Below are 22,082 nucleotides of genomic sequence, written 5' to 3' on the forward strand. Positions count from 1 at the left end.
GCATGACAAGTCTACTGGCCTGGATTCCCCTCGGTCATTTATCTTGAGGTGTGTATTGTTGGTGTCGTCAACGAACGGCGTCCTGGAAGATGCCTGATCTTGTCTGCCTTGTGCTTGCAGGCCCCCAGCGTTGGAACAGTTTAAATCCCTTGGTGCAGAACCTTTAGAAGTTGACATGGCCGAAGGAGGAGAAGGCGTCGGGGGGTATGCAAAGGAGATGTCCAAGGAATTTATCGAGGCAGAAATGGCGTTATTTGCCAAGCAGTGTAAAGAGGTGGATATTGTTGTTAGCACTGCCCTGATTCCAGGTACTGTACAGCTTTGTAAGAATCGCAGGCCCTCTTTGAAGAATACGATGCTAATGAGGAATCTGTGCATACTGCCCCCCCCTTCCCCCTTCCCCAAGTTCTTAAGCTCTCCCAGAGAACCTGAAGAAGAGGGTTGCTTTCTCTCTCGCTCACTGTGCATTGGGTCTGGAAAAACGCACGATTCGTGCAGCTTCCTCCAAAGCCCGGCCCAGAGAGGCAAGATGCAGAACACATTAGGGAGAAGTTCCAAGGCTTCATTCTGTACCAGACGTCTGAGAAGAGAGCTCAGTCATTTTGTAGAGGGACTAAGAGGGTCTCGGGCCACTGTCCCTCCTTCTCTGGCGACTGGTGCAAAGGGCACGGAAAAGAACTTCAGGAAGCAAGCCGAAAAAGTGTCCAAGAGACGGCTTGTCAAACCCTATTTGTGCAGACCATCAAGCCTTCACCAGTTCTGTCCCTACCTCTGGCCACTAACCTTCCCGCTCCCACCAAATAGAAAGAAAGACAGGATTTGTGGGCGATGAAATCATTCCCCATCGGATCACAGCCAACCTTTGAAAATTCGTGGGAGGAGGTGAAGCCGTGTGTGGTGGTTAAGAGCATCAGCTTCTAATCTGGCGAGCCAGGTTTGATTCGCCACCGCTTCACATGCAGCCAGCTGGGTGAGCTTGGGCTAGTCACAGTCCTGATAGAGCTGTTCTCACCGAGCAGTTCCGTCAGAGCTCTTTCAGCCCTGTCTACCTCACAGGGGGTCTGCTGTGGGGAGACGACGGGAAGGCGATTGTAAGCCACTGGGAGACTCCTTAGGGAAGTGAAGAGCAGGGTATAAAAACTAACCCTACTTAGCTTCCGGTATTGAGAACAGGCTAGGCTGGGCTATCCAAGAGAGGGTACCTTACCTCACCTGAAAACAGGTTCTTATTATTTAAAGGGAGAGTATGATGTCACAAATGGAAATTACTTTTTAAAAATTGCACATTATCCTTTGTCTCAAATCTTGCATGTTTGCTGCATCTTCTTGGGATCTGTAAACAAAGCATGTGTCGTATCAAGCTGGTGAGGGGATGAGAAATTCACGATTTGGTCTCTGTTCCTTTGCAATGTGCTCTAGGGAAAAAGGCTCCCATTCTGATAACCAGGAACATGGTAGAGTCCATGAAGGATGGCTCGGTAATCGTAGATCTTGCGGCCGAGGCTGGTGGTAATGTGGAAACAACCCATCCTGGAGAACTTCACATTCACAAGGTTTGTACAAAGAGTACCCTAGCCATTTTGGTACTGCAGAACAAAGTTCTCCTTCCCTTTTGCTCCATGTGTCCAGGTCTTCCATCCATCCTTGAAGGACGCAAGTGGTCTCCCACCCAGACCCGTTCTCCTTTCAGAGTTTAAATTAGATTTTTCTGGGATGTACAGTGGTTGTTTCGATGTCAGGTACCCGTGACTCAACGAACACAAAACTCTACAGAGAGTACAGCAGAAATGCCTTGCGCTGGACTTTGAGCAATCAACAGTGGTGTGAAGGATAAAAACAGCAAGACAAATCAAATATGCAATTAATTTCGGGAACACCCAGGGATTTGATTTAAAAACCTTAATGTATTAAATGTGTCCAGGCTGTTACATCAGTTTGCTAAGTCCATCCCAGCACTTCGGTGATTCTCAGTCAACCCCAGCTTTCGTTCCTTTACCTGCTCATGCTAGCCCTGCTCCTGTTTTCAATTAGCAGTGGTTCTTCCCAGCTCTTCCTTGGCAAATGATGTTTTTGCAGAGGCTTAACCTTTACGCCCCAGCCATCTGCTGCTCTCCTGCCCATGACTCCCATCCAGCTTAGGAGGCCAGGATCTCATTTTTCAATACCACTGGAATAACTTACATTCTTTCCTAGTGTCTCCGTAATGTCAGAGCCTCTCACCTTCCCTTGATTCATTCTCTGCTGTTTTCAAGAAGAAGAAATATGAAATTGTGTCATTCGCCTGGTGGCAGTAGATGGTCTTCTACGTCCTCTCTTAGTCTCCCGCCCTTGCTAATTTAAGGAGAGGAAAGGTAACATTGATGGTGAAACTCTAGAACAGGGGTAGTCAAACTGCGGCCCTCCAGATGTCCATGGACTACAGTTCCCATGAGCCCCTGCCAGAGAACACTAGCAGGGGCTCCTGGGAATTGTAGTCCATGGACATCTGGAGGTCCGCAGTTTGACTACCCCTGCTCTAGAAATTCCCCCCAACCTCTGTAGTAAACAGAGTAGTCATAAACACTACAGTGATCGGGGAAATTCCTGGTGTATCCCCCGGTATCATTCCACTGATTTCCCAAGAATAATAATGATAATTATAATCCATACTTCCCAGTAAGCTCAGGAGACGACGACAATACAAAATATACAAATAACAGAACTTACACAGCTTATATAAGAAAAAAGGGATCATGCCTAAACCTTCAAATAAAATGGTTTTTATTCACAGTAATAAACATGCTTTATTTGCATAGGGTTCCAAGTTCAATTCCTGGTGTCTTCAGTACAAAAGAGAAAATATCTACTACTGGGACTGGGACGGTTCTGGAGAACTGGTGCCAGTCAGAGTAGCCAATACAGGGTTAGGTAAACCAGTGGTCTGATAGGTGTTGACCCACTCTGTGAAGAGTCACAATATACTGTTAGCTTGTTCCCCTGTGTTCCATTCCTGTTCCAGATCAGGACATGTTATTCCAAGCAAAAATGGTCTTGGAGAGGACTAATTTTCCTTGTTCGGGGAAGACCTCTGTCTGAAGCTATTTTGAGAACCAACTCTTCTTCTTCTTCTTCTTCTTCTTCTTTGCCAATCTCAGGATCTTTTTCATTGTGATGCCATGAATTGAATCTTGTCTATTAGGGATCTTACCCCTGAACTAATAGATGAGCTCTTCTGTTGTTTAGCTCAGTTCAGAATTGCCAGCCCCCAGCAAGGGTGGGAAATCCCCTGCCCCTGCCTCTCATGTCCCACTGTGCTCAGAGCGGTGGCAGGAGGAAGAAAATAGCCATGAGGCAGATGGTGTGATTCCTAGAGGGGCACAACATCATGTACAGTTTTTCCCCTGGAAGTGATGTCATAGTGTAGCGTGTCTCCCCTAACTCAGAGTGATGCTTTATGACTTCACTTCCGGTCTCATCAAATTTTCTTTAGCATTGGCCAGGGATTGCACATGCTTTCACTTTAGAAACAAAACCATCACTTTTTCCCATTTGAAAGCCCATTGATGTGTTTCTTCAAGTCCTGTGGGGGATGCATTTTTGCAGAGGCAGTGACTTCTCTGACCTCTGTTTTCTCCTTCTCCAACTCCTCAGAGCTTAACAATGATCTCTGAAGTCACTAGGGGTCACTATGGCTTCATTTTAATGGTATCGTATGAAGTCTATAGTCCAGGGAATTTCTCAAGGTGAGAAATTAATTGAATGTGTGAAGTACAAGACCTTCAAAGTACCCATGCCATGTTGAACTTTGGAGGTAAGGGCAATGCTCCTGCGTCATCTGTTTGAGATCCTGGAAATCTGTTTCCTCTCAACCAGCATTCTACCAAGCTCTGTTCTGTCCCGGAAACAGAACATGGCCTAAGAAGAGTACCATGCAGAAATGAAGCTAAGCAGGCAGCTCAGGAAGCTGACCTATGAAATAAAGTATTAAGCCTAGGGCAGGTCTTTTCACCATCTTTCCCTGGATCTTCTAGAGCAGGTGACCAATTTCTCAGTTCGTGCTCTGCATACTACCAGTGAGAGGCAGAAGATTTTGCTCTCCCCAGGCCCCATGCCCATGTGCTGGTTTCCTTTTGGGGAGAGAAAAATGGATTTTTGGTTTCTATTGTGGTGGGACTCAGAATCTTTGACAGAAAGATTACCTTGTACCCCACTATACCTTGTAACCCACCACAAGTCTTTTTGAGAAATTGGATGGGTGAATGGGTGGATGGATGGATGGATGGATGGATGGATGGATGGATGGATGGATGGATGGATGGATGGATGGATGGATGGATGGATGGATGGAAGGGTGGATGGATGGATGGATGGATGGATGGATGGATGGATGGATGGATGGATGGATGGATGGATGGATGGATGGATGGATGGATGGAAGGGTGGATGGATGCATGGATGCATGGATGGAAGGGTGGATGGATGGATGGATGGATGGATGGATGGATGGATGGAAGGGTGGATGGAAGGGTGGATGGATGGATGGATGGATGTGTGGGTGGATGGATGGGTGGATGGATGGATGGAAAGGTGGATGGATGCATGGATGCATGGATAGATGGATAGATGGATAGATGGATAGATAGATAGATAGATAGATAGATAGATAGATAGATAGATAGATAGATAGATAGATAGATAGATAGATAGATAGATAGATAGATAGATAGATAGATAGATAGATAGATAGATAGATAGATAGAACACAATCTACTCTATAGGTGTACAAAACCAACATTTAGTTACATGGCACCATGCCTTAGAAAAAGATGGATGGATGGATGGAAGGGTCTGTCTATGCTGATACAGGACTAGACATTGGCTATGATTTACTCTACGTGCTTTTATTTACTCTAAGTGATCGGATGGGGCTGGACAAGGGGGCACATACCATATAAAATATTGAGATGATATCACAATGGAGTGGAATCCTCTCCACCACCCCAACAATGGGTGGCTTTTGGTCTCTATCAACAGGGACCGAATGAAACTTCAGTCCCCACTGAGATCTTTAGGTGCAGAGCACACATTGTGCCTTGGTGGAACCTTACATTCTGTATGTAGACTCCTCTCATCACAATTTTCTAGTGATTTATTGTATTAGTAAATCCACCGAGTATTTAAGGTGTGTCATTCAACACAAAACATGTACAGCTCCTTTAAGAAATCAGAACATTCAGGGCAGGGGGTGGTGGTGGTTTTTCTGGTTTTGTATCCACACGAAATGATGGAAAGGGAGCATTTATCACTTTCCTTCCTTGCCAAATGTCCTTGTTTACAAAAACATCGCAAACAAAGTTATCTAAACCCGTAACTTGTTTTTCAGGGTTAATTGGAGTGTAGTTAATCTGAGATGCACGCTGTGTAACCGTGATAGCGTCCAATGAACAAGAGGTGTCCCCCCCCCCCGAACTTTAAAAATGCATTTCTTTTTTGCTTCTTAACTCTCAAAATAAGCACCATATGGTGTCAGAGCTCGTTCCCCAGCTGGCCTCCCAGTTCGTTCTCCCACTGGCTTTCTGTCAAAACTAAATCCTTTTTCCCCTGCGCATCGGAGCAAGCTGTTCGTCTTTTGAAAAGAAAAAAAAAAGAAATGTAACCTCATAATTTGTAAAAGCGAAGATTGGCGAGGCACATCTGCATTCTGCAGTTGTGCACCAAGTTCTTATTTACTGTTTATGTGGAAGATGCTCTGTGTCTGGAGATGTTATGTCTCCTTCCTTCACTTCCTTACCACCCCCTCTCCTCCTCCTCCTCCTCCTCCTCCTCCTCTTCCTCCAGGGTGTGGTCCATATTGGTTACACAGACTTGCCAAGTCGCATGGCTACTCAGGCCAGTAGCCTTTATTCCAACAACATCTTGAAGTTGTTAAAAGCGATTTCTCCCAGCAAAGAATACTTTTACTTCGAGCCAAAGGAGGGTTTCGATTATGGGACGATTGATCATGTCATTCGAGGCACTGTGGTGATGAAGGTGAGGCGGTCGCTGAATACTTTGACGCAGGTACGACTGTGGATGGAATGAAACGCAGACGAGAGAGGACATGTTGGAGGACAGCGCGGCGGGCTCTTTTGTGGTGTGAGCCAGACCTCGCAGCTTGCTTTCCAGCCATCAGTATTGCCCTGATTCCTAAAGAATCATAGAGTTGGAAGGGGCTATACAGACAGGAGTGGTTTAAGGATTCACAGAGCCCATGGCACCAGAGCCAGATTAAGGGTTCGTGGGGATCTAGCAGAGTACAATTACAACGGGGGCTGCCAAACTGAAGGCAGAGAGCTCCTGACCCGAGTGGGAAAGGGTGTCATTTCTAGTGTCCTTAAAGAAGGGAAAGTGGGGAGGAGAGTGGTTACGGCCCTGATCCATGGGAGGAGGGCACCACACAGGACCCCACGAGGTACATGTGCTGCGTGGATAAATTGGCCCTCCATACAGGCCATCTGGCCTAGTCCCTGATCAGCATTGTATCACACATTGTCCATCTTAAATTTCTTAAAAAGCGGTCTGTGTGTGATTGCTGATCTTTTGTGCTGATTCTCTTCCCTGCCAAGTACTCTTAAAATGGAGTTGCGAAACTGTCCCTAGGAAGAAGAGCATTGGTATCATGATAGGGAAATGCCGGTGGGTGCTTTCCTCACCTCAAAACGAGAAACAGAACCATCTTGTCCCATAGCTACAAGAGGTGATTTTTGTATGTAACCCAAGGAAGGTCCTTTCCAGTCATTCCCTACCAATGTTATCTCTGTCTTAACCCATACCCTAATCTTCAGTCCAAAACCATGCATGGGACACATCCCAATTCCAGTGTGGGATCTGGAATTTAAATGTGGCAGCTACTGTCAGGTTTTTTTTTTTTTTTTGCAGGGTTAGTGCTATCTCCCTCCTTCCCTCCAGTTTTGCTAATGGGGGCCTTCCCTGCCCAGACGGGTCAGTTTTTCTGTTGATATTTGACCAAGCTGCTGCTATTTGTTTGGTTGCTTATTTATCAGTAAGAAAGGGTTTTAACTTCTTGCGGTGTGGTCTTCATGCCTGGATTTTAGGTTGTGTCGTGGCTACAGAACTGGCCATGAGGACGTCACCGATTCAGCCAGATACAAATGTTTATTTAAATCAGTTAAATTCCTGCAACGGTAGAAGGGAACTTACTAAAGATCAGTGAAAACAAATTATTTACGTTTTACAATACAAAGGTGTTTTTTTTTAATGTGCAGCTTTGTTTCAATGAGTTATTTCTGTAAGAGTAACAGTGTAGAGAAGAGCCTCTCGTGGCGCAGAGTGGCAAGGCAGCAGACATGCAGTCTGAAAGCTCTGCCCATGAGGCTGGGAGTTCGATCCCAGCAGCCGGCTCAAGGTTGACTCAGCCTTCCATCCTTCCGAGGTCGGTAAAATGAGTACCCAGCTTGCTGCTGGGGGGCAAACGGTAATGACTGGGGAAGGCACTGGCAAACCACCCCGTATTGAGTCTGCCATGAAAACGCTGGAGGGCGTCACCCCAAGGGTCAGACATGACTCCGTGCTTGCACAGGGGATACCTTTACCTTTAATAGTGTAGAGAAGGAGTCGTTTTAACAGGGATGGCCAAACTGTGACTCTCCAGAAGTTCATGGACTACAATTACCATGAGCCCCTGCCAGCATGCTTGGCCATCCCTGGAGGAGTAGATTCTGCAAGATTCCTTCAGAATCCATCCTAATGGAAATATCTCTCTGCAACAGGAAGGGAAGAAGTTGTTTCCAGCACCTTTGCCTAAGACCTTGCCACCCCCACCCCCAGCTAAACAAAAAACTGTCCAGGAGTTAGAAGCTGAGAAAATGGCCACGGTCTCACCATTCAACAAAACAATGACGTCAGCGGGAGTTTATACTACAGGTATTTTTAAACTGGTGTTCTTCTTTATTTGAATGTTTATTAGCTGCTTTCCCAAACCTCAAAGCAGTATGCATTTTGGGGGTAAAGATACCGGATCAAGAACCACAGCAAAACGGAGCCAGCACACACTTAAAATAATTATTGAATACTAGTGAACTTCAATAATAGGAAACTCTAAGCAACTGAATGCAAAGAGAGAGCCAGCTTGGTGTAGTGGTCAGGAGTGCGGACCTCTAATCTAGTGAGCCAGGTTTGATTCCCTGCTCCCCCACATGCAGCCAGCTGGGTGACCTTGGGCTCGCCACAGCACTGATAAAGCCACTCTGAACGAGCAGTAATGTCAGGGCTCTCTCAGCCTCACCCACCTCACAGGGTGTCTGTTGTGGGGAGAGGAAAGGGAAGGTGATTGTAAACCTCTTTCAGACTCCTTCAGGTAGCCAATAGTGGCATATAAGAACCAACTCTTCTTCTTCTGTTCTGACTCGAAGGAATCCTTGATCCAAGTTCCTTTGCCTTGCCACAGTCAGCAAGCCTTCTGTCCACTTGGATTGGCCATTATTAGGGTGGGTTGAATCCAGAGTCCTCTAGCTGCCAACCCTGGCAGAAGTGTGCTGATTTTGAAATTGCAGCTGGGGTAGTTCACAGCAGGGGTAGTCAACCAGTGGTCATCCAGATGTTCATGGACTACAATTCCCACGAGCCCCTGCAGTGTTTGCTGGCAGGGGCTCATGGGAACTGTACTCCATGAACATCTGGAGGACCACAGGTTGACTACCCCTGGTTCACAGGGTTAGTCTTGTCACTGAACGACCGGCATTTGTACCCTGGATAGGAAGGATGTGCAAATGGGTTACACAGACAAGGTGCAAGTTACAAATTTGGTACTCAGTTGATTGCTGGTGGTGGTGTTGGCAGAAGCTCCTGCCTACAAATAATTAGATAAATAAAAGATAATATGTCTGCCTTCTCAAAGCCTGAAAGATGTGTGTGGAGGCGATCATCCATAAAATGAGAAATGAGCTCAGGGCACAGATTTAAGGGTGAACAATGGCGAACCAACACCGTTGGAGAGATTTCCTGTACTTCTGTATTTGTTTTTTTCTATATGTAATGTATCGTTCTTTTCTTCTTTCTTACTAATAATGAAAATTAAATTTTAAAAAAAGAAGAAGAAAGAAATGAGCTCAGGGCATGTAAAGGAAGTATTTCTTCCTACATACTTCACATGAGCAACTGATTGGCATAAAATATGTAAGACGTCTTACAAGAAGGGTAAATCACATGCCCAGTCGGTAGAATCTCCTAATTGCTGTAGGGTCCTGGACGGACTCTCCATGTTCTAAGGCAGGATACCTTCGCACCAGATTCTGTAGACAAACATCTGGAAACAGCTGTCTTCACCATGGGCCGTGAGTGAACTTCACAGGGGCGATTGGCTGGCCACGAGTGGAAAATGAGGATTTATACCTCAGTCAGCAGATCTGTTTATCTTTGCCGAGTCCTGCCTACATATCCTTTCCAAGGAAAATGAAGATGTGGCCGTAACAGCCAGTTGCTTAATACACACATGCTCAGTAAACCTCTTTCGATGAAGCATGTTTTCTCGGTTTCAGAAATTCTGACCGTGAGTCAGGGCCGGGATTGGAGAGCATCGGTAGGCACATTTTTGATCATGTCTCTGGTACATTCTTTTCTGGGAATGCTTGGAAAATCGAGTTATCAATTATCTAGCGTTCGTGGGTCTGGAATGTTTGGAAGTGCCAGGGACTAGATGGCAGAGAAGCTGTTATTTTATTGGTGTTTATAAAGGGGGTAATGCTATCCAGCCAAGCATCTTGCGATGGCCGAACCAAAACTTTGATCTTAGTCAGGTTTGTAAGACTTGGCAAAGGCGAGGCAAAGGCAAAAGGCAAAGACCAAAAATGTTGCAAGGAATCAAGGCGAAACACCATACTTCTGAAGAAAACAGGCTTTGCCAAACAAACATTTACACAGTTGTCGAAAATAGCCAGTGGGTCTGCTTGCTGAAGAAACAGTTACGATATCCATCCCTTTGTTTTTGGTAGTTGTCTCGGGTTTGGTTTAGACAAAGTCCTATGTGACCGAGGCTACATGGTATGGAAAAGAAGGATTGCATCCAACCCAATGGGATGAACAATGAGATCCCATTCTCAGACCTTCCTCAAGGACCCATTCCGCACATGCTAGATAATGCACTGTCAATGCACTTTGGAAGTGGATTTTCCTGTTCTGCACAGGAAAATCCAGTTGCAAAACACTTCAAAAGTGAATTATCCAAGGTGTGCGGAATGGGACCCGTTCCAGCCCTAGGTTTCTTCTTATCATAGAATCATAGAATCATAGAGTTGGAAGGGGCCACACAGGCCATCTAGTCCAACCCCCTGCTCAATGTTCATGGAATCATAGAATCATAGAGTTGGAAGGGGCCATACAGGCCATCTAGTCCAACCCCCTGCTCAACACAGGATCAGCCCTAAGCTGATGTCACTACAATGTGTGACTGAAGACTGACAACACCTATCATAATTATATTATTATTATTATATTTAAATGTACTGCCCGTCTCTCCCTGAGGGCTCCAGGTGGGTTACAATGTTTAAAAACCCTTTAAAAAGGCATAAAAATCCCTTAAATGCAATACAAAAGGCCCGAAAAAAGAAAAACCAGAAAAGTTGCCTCTGCAGAAAATACATACCCAACCTAAACAATCCCCTAAAACACACACTAGCAACATGACCAATTTTTAAAGCTACTACAATAAGTCAAAAACTCTGTTTCTTAGGGACTAATCTCATGCTGCAATATTGCATCTGCTACCTAGCCTGAGAAGTCTCTCTCTCTCCCCCCACCACCCCTCTCTTATTTCATTTATTTTATTAAATGTATAACCCACCCTCTCCGCCCTCTCTCTTTCTGAGTATGTTGTGTGCGTTTTCTGATGTCTCCTCACAGTTTAGATTGGAGTCACAGTGCTCCAACCTAAGCCATGAATAAAGGAGATACCAAACCATATGCAACTGGATAGGCTTGCCCACCAGGAAACTCCAGTTGTGAACTATTGCTGTTCCACAACGAATGGACAATATCCCAGAATGTGTAACTGCAACCCGAATTACCTGTTGAATCAGAATTGCACTTTTAAAATCTCTACTCTAAGATCCATAGATTGGTCTGAAGCTTGAGTCTGGTGGTACATTTAAGACCAACAAAGTTTGATTCTGGGCATGGACACTTCTTCAGATTGCCACTTCGTCCTTCTAGGACAGGGGTAGTCAAACTGCGGCCCTCCAGATGTCCATGGACTACAATTCCCAGGAGCCCCTGCCAGCAAATGCTGGCAGGGGCTCTTGGGAATTGTAGTCCATGGACATCTGGAGGGCCGCAGTTTGATTACCCCTGTTCTAGGATCCACGCACAGAGTGGTGGTTGGTGAGGGTGAGAGTGTAATAATAGCGAGCCGAAGGAGGCCCCTGCAATTTCTCTAATCAAGTATTTCTCAAGCGCCTGTGTGGTCTGCCGTTTTCAAATGCTGCATATACAAATCTCTGAGCAAGTCAAGAAGTCAGTGAGGAATTTGTGGCCATTTCTTATTTGTTCTTTTCAATTCCCTGCCTTCCTGTGATCTGCTCAGCCGAAATATTTAACATTTCATTTGTTGGCATTTTCATCTCTGCACGCCAGAATTGACTGGAACAGACAACTTGGCTAAGTGATTGGTATCCCAGGCGGGTCTCCAGTTCTGAAAACAAAAGGGGGATGAAAGCCATGCCTATAAAATCTCAACTCGGAGGGCAGCTTCTGCTCCCGTTCCTCTTGCTGTCAAGGTCAACATGGATGTAGAAACAGGGTTGGATGATTGCCCTGTGCTTATTTTATGAATAGTGAAGCAACATTTCTTTTCAATTATCTTTGGGCCTTGTTCTCTCTCTTTAGGTCTGACAACGGTTTTAGGGCTGGGCCTGATTTCCCCTAATGCTGCTTTTACACAAATGGTGACAACCTTTGGCCTTGCTGGGATCGTTGGCTACCATACTGTTTGGGGGGTCACACCTGCTCTTCACTCACCCCTGATGTCCGTCACAAATGCAATTTCTGGTAAGTCGGGAGGGGTTGCGTGCTTCTTTCATGGTGGGTCTCTGGTCAATAGTTATGGATGACAGCCAACAGGAATAAGCATTTATTGGTTCCTATTGTTTGAAATGAGCCTCTTGTGGCGCAGAGTGATAAAGCAGCAGACATGCAGTCTGAAAGCTCTGCCCATGAGGCTGGGAGTTCAATCGCAGCAGCCAGCTCAAGGCTGACTCAGCCTTCCATCCTTCCGAGGTCGGTAAAATGAGTACCCAGCTTGCTGGGGGGTAAACGGTAATGACTGGGGAAGGCACTGGCAAACCACCCCGTATTGAGTCTGCCATGAAAACGCTGGAGGGCGTCACCTCAAGGGTCAGACATGACTCAGTGCTTGCACAGGGGATACCTTTACCTTTACCTTATTGTTTGAAAAGTGTTTGAAAATATCAAAATTCTCAAAAAAATGTCACCAACATCCAGTTGATGGAGGTCCGGAAGAACACCAATGATCACTTTGGGATAAACCTAATGGGTTTCCAGGTGAAGACACAAAAAAGTGACTAGTAAAGATGTTCACGTGTTTGACTCTCTCATCATTTTGTTGGTCAGTGGACCATAAGTAAACTGAAACTCTCTGGTCATTAAGGGAGGGCAATGGCAGAGGTGGGAATGAATTAATGAAGGGAAAGAATGACCACAGGTGTGAGAAGAGTATCAAAGCCGTCATGTTAGTAGATTGATGCTTTAATGGGAATTTTAATGGGGTTAGTTGTTGTGACCATCCTCGAGCCTGTCGGGAGAGGCGGGAAATAAATCTAAAAATAAGAAGAAGAAGAAGAAGAAGAAGAAGAAGAAGAAGAAGAAGAAGAAGAAGAAGAAGAAGAAGAAGAAGAAGAAGAAGAAGAAGAAGAAGAAGAAGAAGAAGAAGAAGAAGAAGAAGAAGAAGAAGAAAAAGAATAGAACAAGCTCTCGGGTGCCAGCCATAAGCCTTATCAACATAAGATGAGGGAAAGGTCAATAATATTGCTCTACATACTTCAGGGTTCTCCCAAAGGGATGTGGTATCCAGCTAGAGAATGTACATTACATTTGCTATGTGGGTGTAAACGTGGCTGGGTCAGCTTTCTGGGTGAAGCTGACATGACTCAGTACATTTCTGGCCAAGCAGTGCTTTGTTTGCTTGTCCCAAGAGTGGTTTGCTAGCAACACTCCCCTGCCCATGGAGGCATCTGGGCCCTATCACGAATGCCCATAGACAGTGCTCAGGACACAATTTTGCCACATAGCCAAAGGAATGTGCAAACATAGACACCAAGACCCTTTGTCCAGTTTCTGTAATCAGTGGGGGTTTCTTGGACAGCATGCTTTCCGGCTGGAGAAGTTGGGGTTGCACATTTTCATGCTTCTCTATTTACAAAAGCAATGTTCCTTTAACAGTGAAAGCTAGCCACACAGGAAATCCTTCACTGTAGTTTTCTAACTGGCAGGGGGTTTTATCCATGAGGGGCTGCAGTCAAATCTGCAACTTCTTGCGTGTCGGCTGAAGCGTCATTTGGTCTATATAAAAAAAATGAATCCTTTGAATCGGCTGAGTATATCTTCTAACTTTTAACCGTGGGGCGATTTTATCTCAGCAGCCACCTTGATTTAACTGTAGAAGTGAACAAGCAGTCCATGCAGTTTCCATAAGATGAATATATTACTACTTTGTGGGAGCAACACTGCAATCCCTGAGATCTTGTTTCTCTGCACAAAGCCAACACTGTATTAGTAATGATGATTAACGAACAGGCTGTTCGCACATATTCTGTTTTTGTAGCTTGGCAGGTTGTGAATTCCTTCCACTACACTTTCTTCCCCTGATGTACTTCTTACTGGGATATTTGGTTAATATAGCAGCATTTTGCCCAGTCATAGAAATGTGATACTGAGTGTAGTAAAATAATCTCGCCAGACGTATATTGCCAGAACAGGTAGACTTACTAGATTCAGTTCACATTCAGTCAAAACAAGAGGAAAAACCCAGACCTGAAGTCAACTGGAGACCCAGCTTGGTGTCGTGGTTAAGAGCACCGGCTTCTTATCTGGCAAGCCGGGCTTGATTCCCCGCTCCTCCACATGCAGCCAGCTGGGTGACCTTGGGCTACTCACAGCAGTGATAGTGCTGTTCTCACAGAGGAGTAATATCAGAGCTCTCTCAACCTCACCTCCCTCACAGGGTGTCTCTTGTGGGGAGAGGAAAGGGAAGGTGACAGCCGCTTTGAGCCTCCTTCGGGTAGAGAAAAGTGGCATATAAGAACCAACTCTTCTTCTTCTTCAGTAATCTCTCTCAGCCTCCCCTCCCTCACAGGGTGTCTGTTGTGGGGAGGGGAAAGGAAGGAGATTGGAAGCCGCTTTGAGATTTCTTCTGAAAGAGAAAAGCAGAGTATAAAGAAAACATCTTTTTCTTCTACTCTCATGATCATCATCATTACTAATCATAATCATGAACATAAACATCATTTGATTTATTGGTTGTTCCACTCTAAAACAGGTGGCTAACATCAATAAAAACAGCTTATCTGGCATCATGTATATGGTAGAATGAGGACTTTGTCTCTGCAGGAGAAATCTACAGAAATGTGTGTTTCCATGGTGGGAGGACCAAATGAGAGAGAGAGAGAGGAGAGGTCCCAGGTTAAGACAAAGAGAGACATCTCATTCAAGGAGATAATACTCATGCACACTGAGCGTGAGGTAGTGCCCCCCAATGTCCAGGCATGCTGAGTCACTGACTCCAAACCTGTCCCTGTCACATTGCTCAGAAGATAAGCCAAGAGAAGCTGACAATTTGGACTACAATAGGAAACATCTGCTCTAATTCTCAAGTCAAGTCAAGTCTTTGTTATTACCGCACTAGACCAGTAGTCAAGTTACAAGGTACATAAAAACATCTGGCATTAACAAGATAAAAGAATCATTGATGACTTAAATATTATAAAAGATAAAAACGTTCCAGCTAAAACTCACAAGCATTATCTCAAGCAATTGAGACTTATCTCTACCTAAGTTGCTCCGAATCTGCTCTAATTCAAAGATTTGGGGGGGGGGGGGGTTGCTTCAGGTTTTGAAATATTGACCTATTTGATCTTTTCTTTAGGCCTTACTGCTGTTGGGGGTTTGGTCCTGATGGGCGGATCTTACCTTCCTTCAAGTGTGCCCCAAACATTAGCTTTACTGGCTGCGTTTGTTTCATCTGTAAATATTGCAGGTACAAATTCACTCATGTGATCATTGTTGATGCATGTCCAACACCCTTCTTCATTTACTTATACAAGGTTTTGGTTTGAAAGTTATAGTTCCCTTTTAAAAAATCCTCAGTAAACAAGGTGGCCCAATCTACAGCCAACTGCTAAGGTGATCCACTGTCAACTGTCTATCATTTTAGGGGCTTGGGGCTATGGGGGGCAAAGTTCGAGTTTCGGTAGCGCCAATGGGTGCATTACTCTATTTTAGGCATTCTCAACCAGAGGTAATGGTAACCCCAGGGTCACTCCTGAATCCTAGAAGGGTTATTCCAGTTGGGGGGAGAAGGATTTAATTTTTACAAAACATATGTATTTTTAAAAATTTAAGTAATCTGGGGAGGAGGATAGATCTGCTTTCTGCTCACCTGCCTGGTGGCCTTGCTGAACTCACACAAATTGGAAAGGCAATGGGAAGGGAGAGCTGAATCTGCTGCACTCCCCCCCCCCAATGGCTCCTCCCGTTTTCCTCCCTTTCAGAATTCCTTCTCAGAGCCCCACCAGCAGAAAATGGCTGGAGGAAGGTTGTTACAAAGGGGTTCAGATATTCAATCAGAGAACAACTCTGCTCCATCCTCTACATCAGGGGTAGTCAACCGGGGATCTTCCAGATGTCCATGGACTACAATTCCCATGAGCCCCTGCCAGCAATCGCTGGCAGGGGCTCATGGGGATTGTAGTCCATGGACATCTGGAGGACCACAGGTTGACTAACCCTGCTCTACATGGAAACCTTTTAAATACTTGAAGATGGTTATCAGATCCCCTCTCAGCCGTCTCCTCACCTTTGGGGCTGTTCAACATTATACCCACCACATGGCTTCCATCCTTAGGGGGACAAGGAAACCGTGCAGTGGCACAGGCCCATGTAGGATCCACAGTGTTCCCCCAGCTGATGAGATGGTTGGGCAGTTGCTTAGTCAACAAGCAAGGTTGCCTGATTCTAGATCTGTGCCCCATCCTGTGCTGTCCTCCTGTGAATCTCAGGGTTCTTTCAGCCTCATCTCCCTCACAAGTTGGTGCGGGCTGATCACTTATTTCCCTTCCATTCTGATTCCCCCCCCCACCCACTTTTGCCCCCCACGGCCCGCAAAAGAGACACCGGAGGTTTCAGTAGGTTTTGAAAACCATCTGTGGACTCAGTCGAATTCCTGACCTGTGAGGAGGACTCAGCGGTGATGGAAGCGCATTCTGCAGATACTCAGGAACACGTCCACCCCCCTCCGTATTTCATCTGCTCTCAATTTGGGCCTTGGCACCGAGAAGGGTGGTGGAGCTGAGCCCTGGCATCAACGTAGCTTGTTCTGATTTTCGGTTCACTTCTGTTCTAATAGTTCATGTTTCTGTTTCCCAACAGGTGGTTTCTTAATTACCCAGAGAATGCTGGACATGTTTAAACGGCCAACAGATCCACCTGAATATAATTATCTTTACCTCCTCCCTGGAGCAGTGTTTGTGGGGGGATACGGTGCATCTCTTGCCAGCGGATACAACATTGAGCAGGTCAGAAATGAGTCCTTTTCCGTCCATGGGTACAGCGGAGTGATAGCCGTTGAACACTGTCGTAACTAAGATGAGTAGGCAAAGCAAGAGTGAACAGCTTCACATGGGCCACCATGTTGGTCTGAAGCAGCAGAACAAATTTAAAGTCCAGGGGCAACTTTAAGACCATCAAGGTTAGTTTTTTTTTTTTAAGGTAGATGCTTTTGTGTGCAGGCACACTTCATTAGCTATCACATTATAGGAGCTGGTGGTATTTGTAAAAATAATAAACACTGAGGCAGTTAGTTCAGGTTAGCAATTGTGTTTGCAAGCCCATATCTGTTGTGGGGAGGGGAAAGAGAAGGGGATTGTAAGCCGCTTTGAGACTCCTTCGGATAGAGAAAAGCGGCATATAAGAACCAACTCTTCTTCTTCTTCTATCCCACAGACAGCCTGGGCTTTCACAACCAGGGTTTCTTGACAGCCCTGAAAGGGTTTCCTGAATGGGTGGGAATTAATTTATATATATATATATTTTTTTTTTAATTTGTTAAACATTTATCAGGTGATATAATCGGGTGAGTGCCCAGCTTGCTGGTGGGTAAAATGGTAATGACTGGGGAAGGGGATGGCAAACCATCCCATATTGAGTCTGCCATGAAAACGCTAGAGGGTGTCACCCCAAGGGTCAGACATGACCCAGTGCTTGCACAGGGGATACCTTTACCTTTATAATCCTATTTGGCCATGTCAGCCCATCCACCGCTCCCTCCCAAAATGGCCACTGACAGCTCTGGAGGGGATGGGAAGGGGAGGGGCCCCAGGTGGGCGTGTCCACATCTCTGCTTCCCAATCATATTCTGCACGATCCCGCCACTTCTGGGGTTTTTCGAAGCCTGAAGGATGTTTCAGGGGTTTCTCAATGGTAAAAAAGTTGAGAAAGGCTGAGCCAATAAATACTGAAAATAGAAACAAAGTTCACTATTTTATGAAGACCTTTTAAAATAATTTTAAATCAAGACCTTTAAAAATAATTTTAAAGATGTTCTGCCAAGTTAGTATGCCTGTGTATTACTTATTTTATTGCATTCGTCTCCTGTTCTTCCTTCAAAAATCTCAAGGTAACCATCGCAACAAATTTAAAGAGTTCAACACTTTAATCATGATTTATACTTACCATCCAGTTTTAAAAATTATGTTCGCTTCACCTTCTAGGAAGCAAAAAGGCATCGTAGAAATATGCTCTCCACCAGGAAAATATGTTTGATGACATTTTTACCCCTTTCTTGAATACCTGCAGAATCACAAAATAAAAGGAAGCTGAGGGTAGAATTGCTTACATGGGGATGGAATGATTTAAATTATTTTAATTATTCAGGTGTGTGGTGTGACTTTCATGAACGTATTTTTTGGGGGGGATTTTCATGGCTATCAGCTGTTATAAATTTAATAGGGTACCCCACACCTAGTTGAGAAAGGTAATGGCGAACCTTTGTGATTAGAAATAAAACAGCATATGCTTTTCAGACTGGAAGGAGAACACCACATGTTATATATAAATGCATTATCATGCAGGGGTTTCAAAGCCCCTCGGAATATCAAAACAATAAAGAATCAAAGTGAGCAAAGTCTAACGGAATGATCTCATGGTACAAGCATCTTTTAAAATGCGTTTGAACTAGTAGCCTGGGAAAGAGAATGCAGTTCTTCCTCACCTAAGGACAGTTAAAACCCATTAAGATGGTTCTCCCTTTGTTAGTTTCCTGTAAGGAGGTAGACAAAGCTAAGCCTTTTCCCGGTTATTCATGGACACATCCATCCTTGCATATATGTCTGAGGATTGGAAATGGGAGATCTTTGGAATCTTATTGAAAACTGCGGGACAATGTTCTCCAAGATATATGCTGAACTAGGGTTGTTAAGTCCTCCTTGGGCATCAAGAGGCAATGAGGGGGCGGGGCTGTCAGATCCAGGTTTGGAAACTCTTGGAAATTTGGAGATGGAGGACAGGGATCTCAGTGGGGTACAATGGCAAAGAGTCCACCCTGATCTCTATTGTTTGGAGATTAGCTGTAATTCTGGAGAATCCCCAGGTCCCGCCTGGAGGCTGGCATTCCTACGCTGAACTCAGAGGCTTTGGTCAGATTAACTCTGACTAATGAATGTGAGGAGTCGTAATGAAGACGCTGGACATCAGAAGACAATTTCAATGTCTTCCGGTTATTGTTGTCTACGTGAAGAATGAATGTCATCATTTTAGTAGATTGAACTGGAACTCTAAATATCTTAGGGTGGCTATAAGCTATTTGGTAGCTCATGGGCTCAGCCTAGCTCACCCTGGGTTAACACTGCCTAGTCCCCAGTTCTTGATTCCCAGGATCACATTGTACACTTCATTCATTCATTCATTCATTCATTCATTCATTCATTCATTCATTCATTCATTCATTCATCCATTGTATACCACCCGTTCCCACAAATGGGGTCGGGACAGTTCACAGCATAAAAACAATCAATAAAACAACAGCAAAACCATCATAAAACCATAACCATCATAAAACCATCATAAAACTATCACCGTTCAAGTGCTTTCTCTTCCTGATGCTTCACGGCTGCTGAGGACCAGATGGACTTCAAGAGAGGTTGATCCTCAAAGGTGCATAAAGGAACCTGTCTCATCTCCCCAAGGGTCTGTTACTATGCACACTTTGTGTTTCAGCTCCGAGAGATGCAGACTTGGCCGTCTTACAGGCCCTGTTAGCTTTTTTGCAGTCTGAAAGGTCGCCAGCTTTTCGGCATACGCATCTTCTGCTTTGTTTCCACCCGCCCCTTCAGATGATGTATCTGGGCTCAGGTCTTTGCTGTGTCGGGGCTCTCGCGGGGCTGTCTAGCCAGAATACGTCTCGACTCGGCAATGCTCTAGGGATGATTGGGGTTGCCGGTGGAATCGCAGCGACTTTAGGCGCTTTGAAACCATCGCCAGAACTACTGGGCCAGATGTCCACAGCCATGGCCATGGGGGGAACGATGGGTAAGTTCACGGCCCTGCACTTGGCCAGCGGTTTCCGTCCCTGTTCTCAGCGATGTCCTTTGGAACCTTCCAGCAACTTCTCGATGAAAATAGTAGCAATGGCAGGGCACTCCTGTGCGTCGATAACAGCATTGTTTCAGTGCGTTCTCACGCATGCAGTCATTTAGTTAGACATGTACATTGGCAGGAGCTATGGTGCACTTGCTCTCTTCCAGAAGCCAGCAAAAAATAATAATAAAATTTAAAAATGGCTGTTCCTGGAGGACCTTGTAAGCCATCAGGTGGGGCTAACCGTCTCTCGAGGGTCCTAACCCAAAGGCTGAGGACCATAGCATTAGTATGTCCTCAACCCTTGTTTGAGGCCAAAGGATGGTTCTCTTGTTTTAAGAGGGATCACAAAACAGTGATGCATGTTCATAACGATTTATAAATAGGAGTACGCACAGGAAGACTTTGAATCAGGAACTGTCTTTGCCCACTGATTGCTACAAAACTGAAAGAGTCGTTTTCCTGGGCCTATTCTGCACACAATAGATAATGCACTTCCAATGCACTTTAGAAGTAGATTTTCCTGTTCTGCACAGGAAAATCCAGGATGAAGTCCGCACACATTGGATAATGCATTTTCAATATGCTTTTGCAGCTGGATTTTCCAGTGCAGAATGGGATAATCTACTTCTAAAGTGCATTGAAAGTGCATTATCCTACATGTGCAGAATGGGCCCTGGTTATCGTTTTATTCCGCACAAATCAGCAACACTGCATCCGTACGTTTGGGACCTTGAGCTAGTCACAGTTCCCTTAGGGACCTCTCAGTCCCACCTGCCTCACTAGGGGCCTGTTGTGGGGAGAGAAGGGGTAGGCGATTGTAAGCTGGGTAGTAAAAAGCAGGGTACAAAAACTACTTCTTCTCCTCCTCCTCCTCCTCCTCCTCCTCATTTTGCATGCTCCGGAAGTATCTGGCCAGTCATTGTGGGAAACAGGATGCTGGACTAGAAGAAGCTTTGTTCTGATCCAACGGAGCTGTTCGTAAATTCTTCTGCCTTTGCCCAAAAAAAGGAAAATAACCAAAGAAAGTAAACAGCCCTTTGTTATTTATCTGGCTGTTTATACTTTTGGAGAGGGTAGGAAATACGATATAACATCTTTTCTGTTGGATCTAAATCAATTTGATTTTTTTTTTCCTTTTTTGCAGGTCTCACCATTGCAAAACGGATTGAAATCTCCGACCTTCCGCAGCTCGTTGCCGCGTTTCACAGTCTGGTTGGGTTGGCAGCCGTTCTGACATGCGTCGCGGAGTACATGATCGAGTATCCACACCTTGACGTTCACCCCTCGGCCAATGTTCTCAAAACCGTGGCTTATTTGGGCACCTATATCGGGGGAGTAACATTCAGTGGTTCTTTGGTGGCATATGGAAAACTGCAAGGTACGTCCTGCCGTTTAGACCCTGGAAGATACAGGGTGCAGCCTCTACTGCTAAGATTGCCAAAGTGTTGTTCACACTGAATTTCCAGAAGTATCGGTGCCAACCTTTTACAAAAAAACAACAACAGACCTTTGAAAATCTCATGGCTTCATCCCAAGACTTGTTGAACTAGTAAATAACTTAGGAGCAAATTAAATACAGAGCCGATGCAATGGCCTGATATCTACATTGGGGGTGGAGAAATGAATGGGGTGTGATGGACAGGCTGTTGAGTGTAGACCAGGAAAACTTCAGTTCAAAGTCCTGTCCGGGTAATAAAGCTAATTGAATAAAGCTCACAACTCATTGGATATTGTACTATAGCGACACGTTAACAACTGTGGATTATTTGGTGTGGTCAAGGCAATATCTTATCTAAACCCTGGTACTTTGTTCTAGGTTTATTGAACTCAGCACCTCTCATGCTGCCTGGACGCCATTACTTGAACGGTGGGCTGTTGGCGGCCTCAGCTGGAGGGATGATTCTGTTTATGTTGGACCCAAGCTATACAACTGGCATGGCTTGCCTTCTTGGCGTCTCGGGACTCTCCTCGGTCATGGTATGATAAGTTTTCAGATGAACAAAGTACTGTCTCCCTGCCCCAATGGATATGACCAAGTGTGGACATCACTTCCTATGAGATACTGGCAATGAAGCCAAGGTCTTTCTCTTCATAAATACCCCCTAGCAAGCCCCAATAGCCTGGAGGGACCCAGCAACCATAGGCTAGCCTGGACCATCCAGATTAGGGCAGATATCAATTTAGAAGAAGAAAAAGAAGAGTTGGTTCTTATATGCCGCTTATCCACTAAATAAATCCACTTA

At 45.1% G+C, this 22,082-nt stretch overlaps 1 protein-coding gene across 2 annotated transcripts in view; it reads left to right on the plus strand.

Annotated features, from left to right (window-relative positions):
* LOC143827639 (NAD(P) transhydrogenase, mitochondrial-like) overlaps positions 1-22,082 on the plus strand; it is a 67,778-nt gene that overhangs the window by 32,861 nt on the left and 12,835 nt on the right. For both annotated transcript variants that reach the window (XM_077317356.1, XM_077317355.1), the window contains exons 7-16: positions 121-308; positions 1,420-1,553; positions 5,818-6,009; positions 7,749-7,902; positions 11,857-12,018; positions 15,131-15,241; positions 16,633-16,778; positions 19,593-19,788; positions 20,984-21,217; positions 21,656-21,816. In XM_077317356.1, coding sequence (XP_077173471.1) covers positions 121-308; positions 1,420-1,553; positions 5,818-6,009; positions 7,749-7,902; positions 11,857-12,018; positions 15,131-15,241; positions 16,633-16,778; positions 19,593-19,788; positions 20,984-21,217; positions 21,656-21,816 — 1,678 coding nt within the window. The remainder of the gene's footprint in view (positions 1-120; positions 309-1,419; positions 1,554-5,817; positions 6,010-7,748; positions 7,903-11,856; positions 12,019-15,130; positions 15,242-16,632; positions 16,779-19,592; positions 19,789-20,983; positions 21,218-21,655; positions 21,817-22,082) is intronic.

The sequence above is a fragment of the Paroedura picta genome, chromosome 18, assembly GCF_049243985.1.
Source record: "Paroedura picta isolate Pp20150507F chromosome 18, Ppicta_v3.0, whole genome shotgun sequence".
In the NCBI taxonomy this organism is placed as follows: Eukaryota; Metazoa; Chordata; class Lepidosauria; order Squamata; family Gekkonidae; genus Paroedura; species Paroedura picta.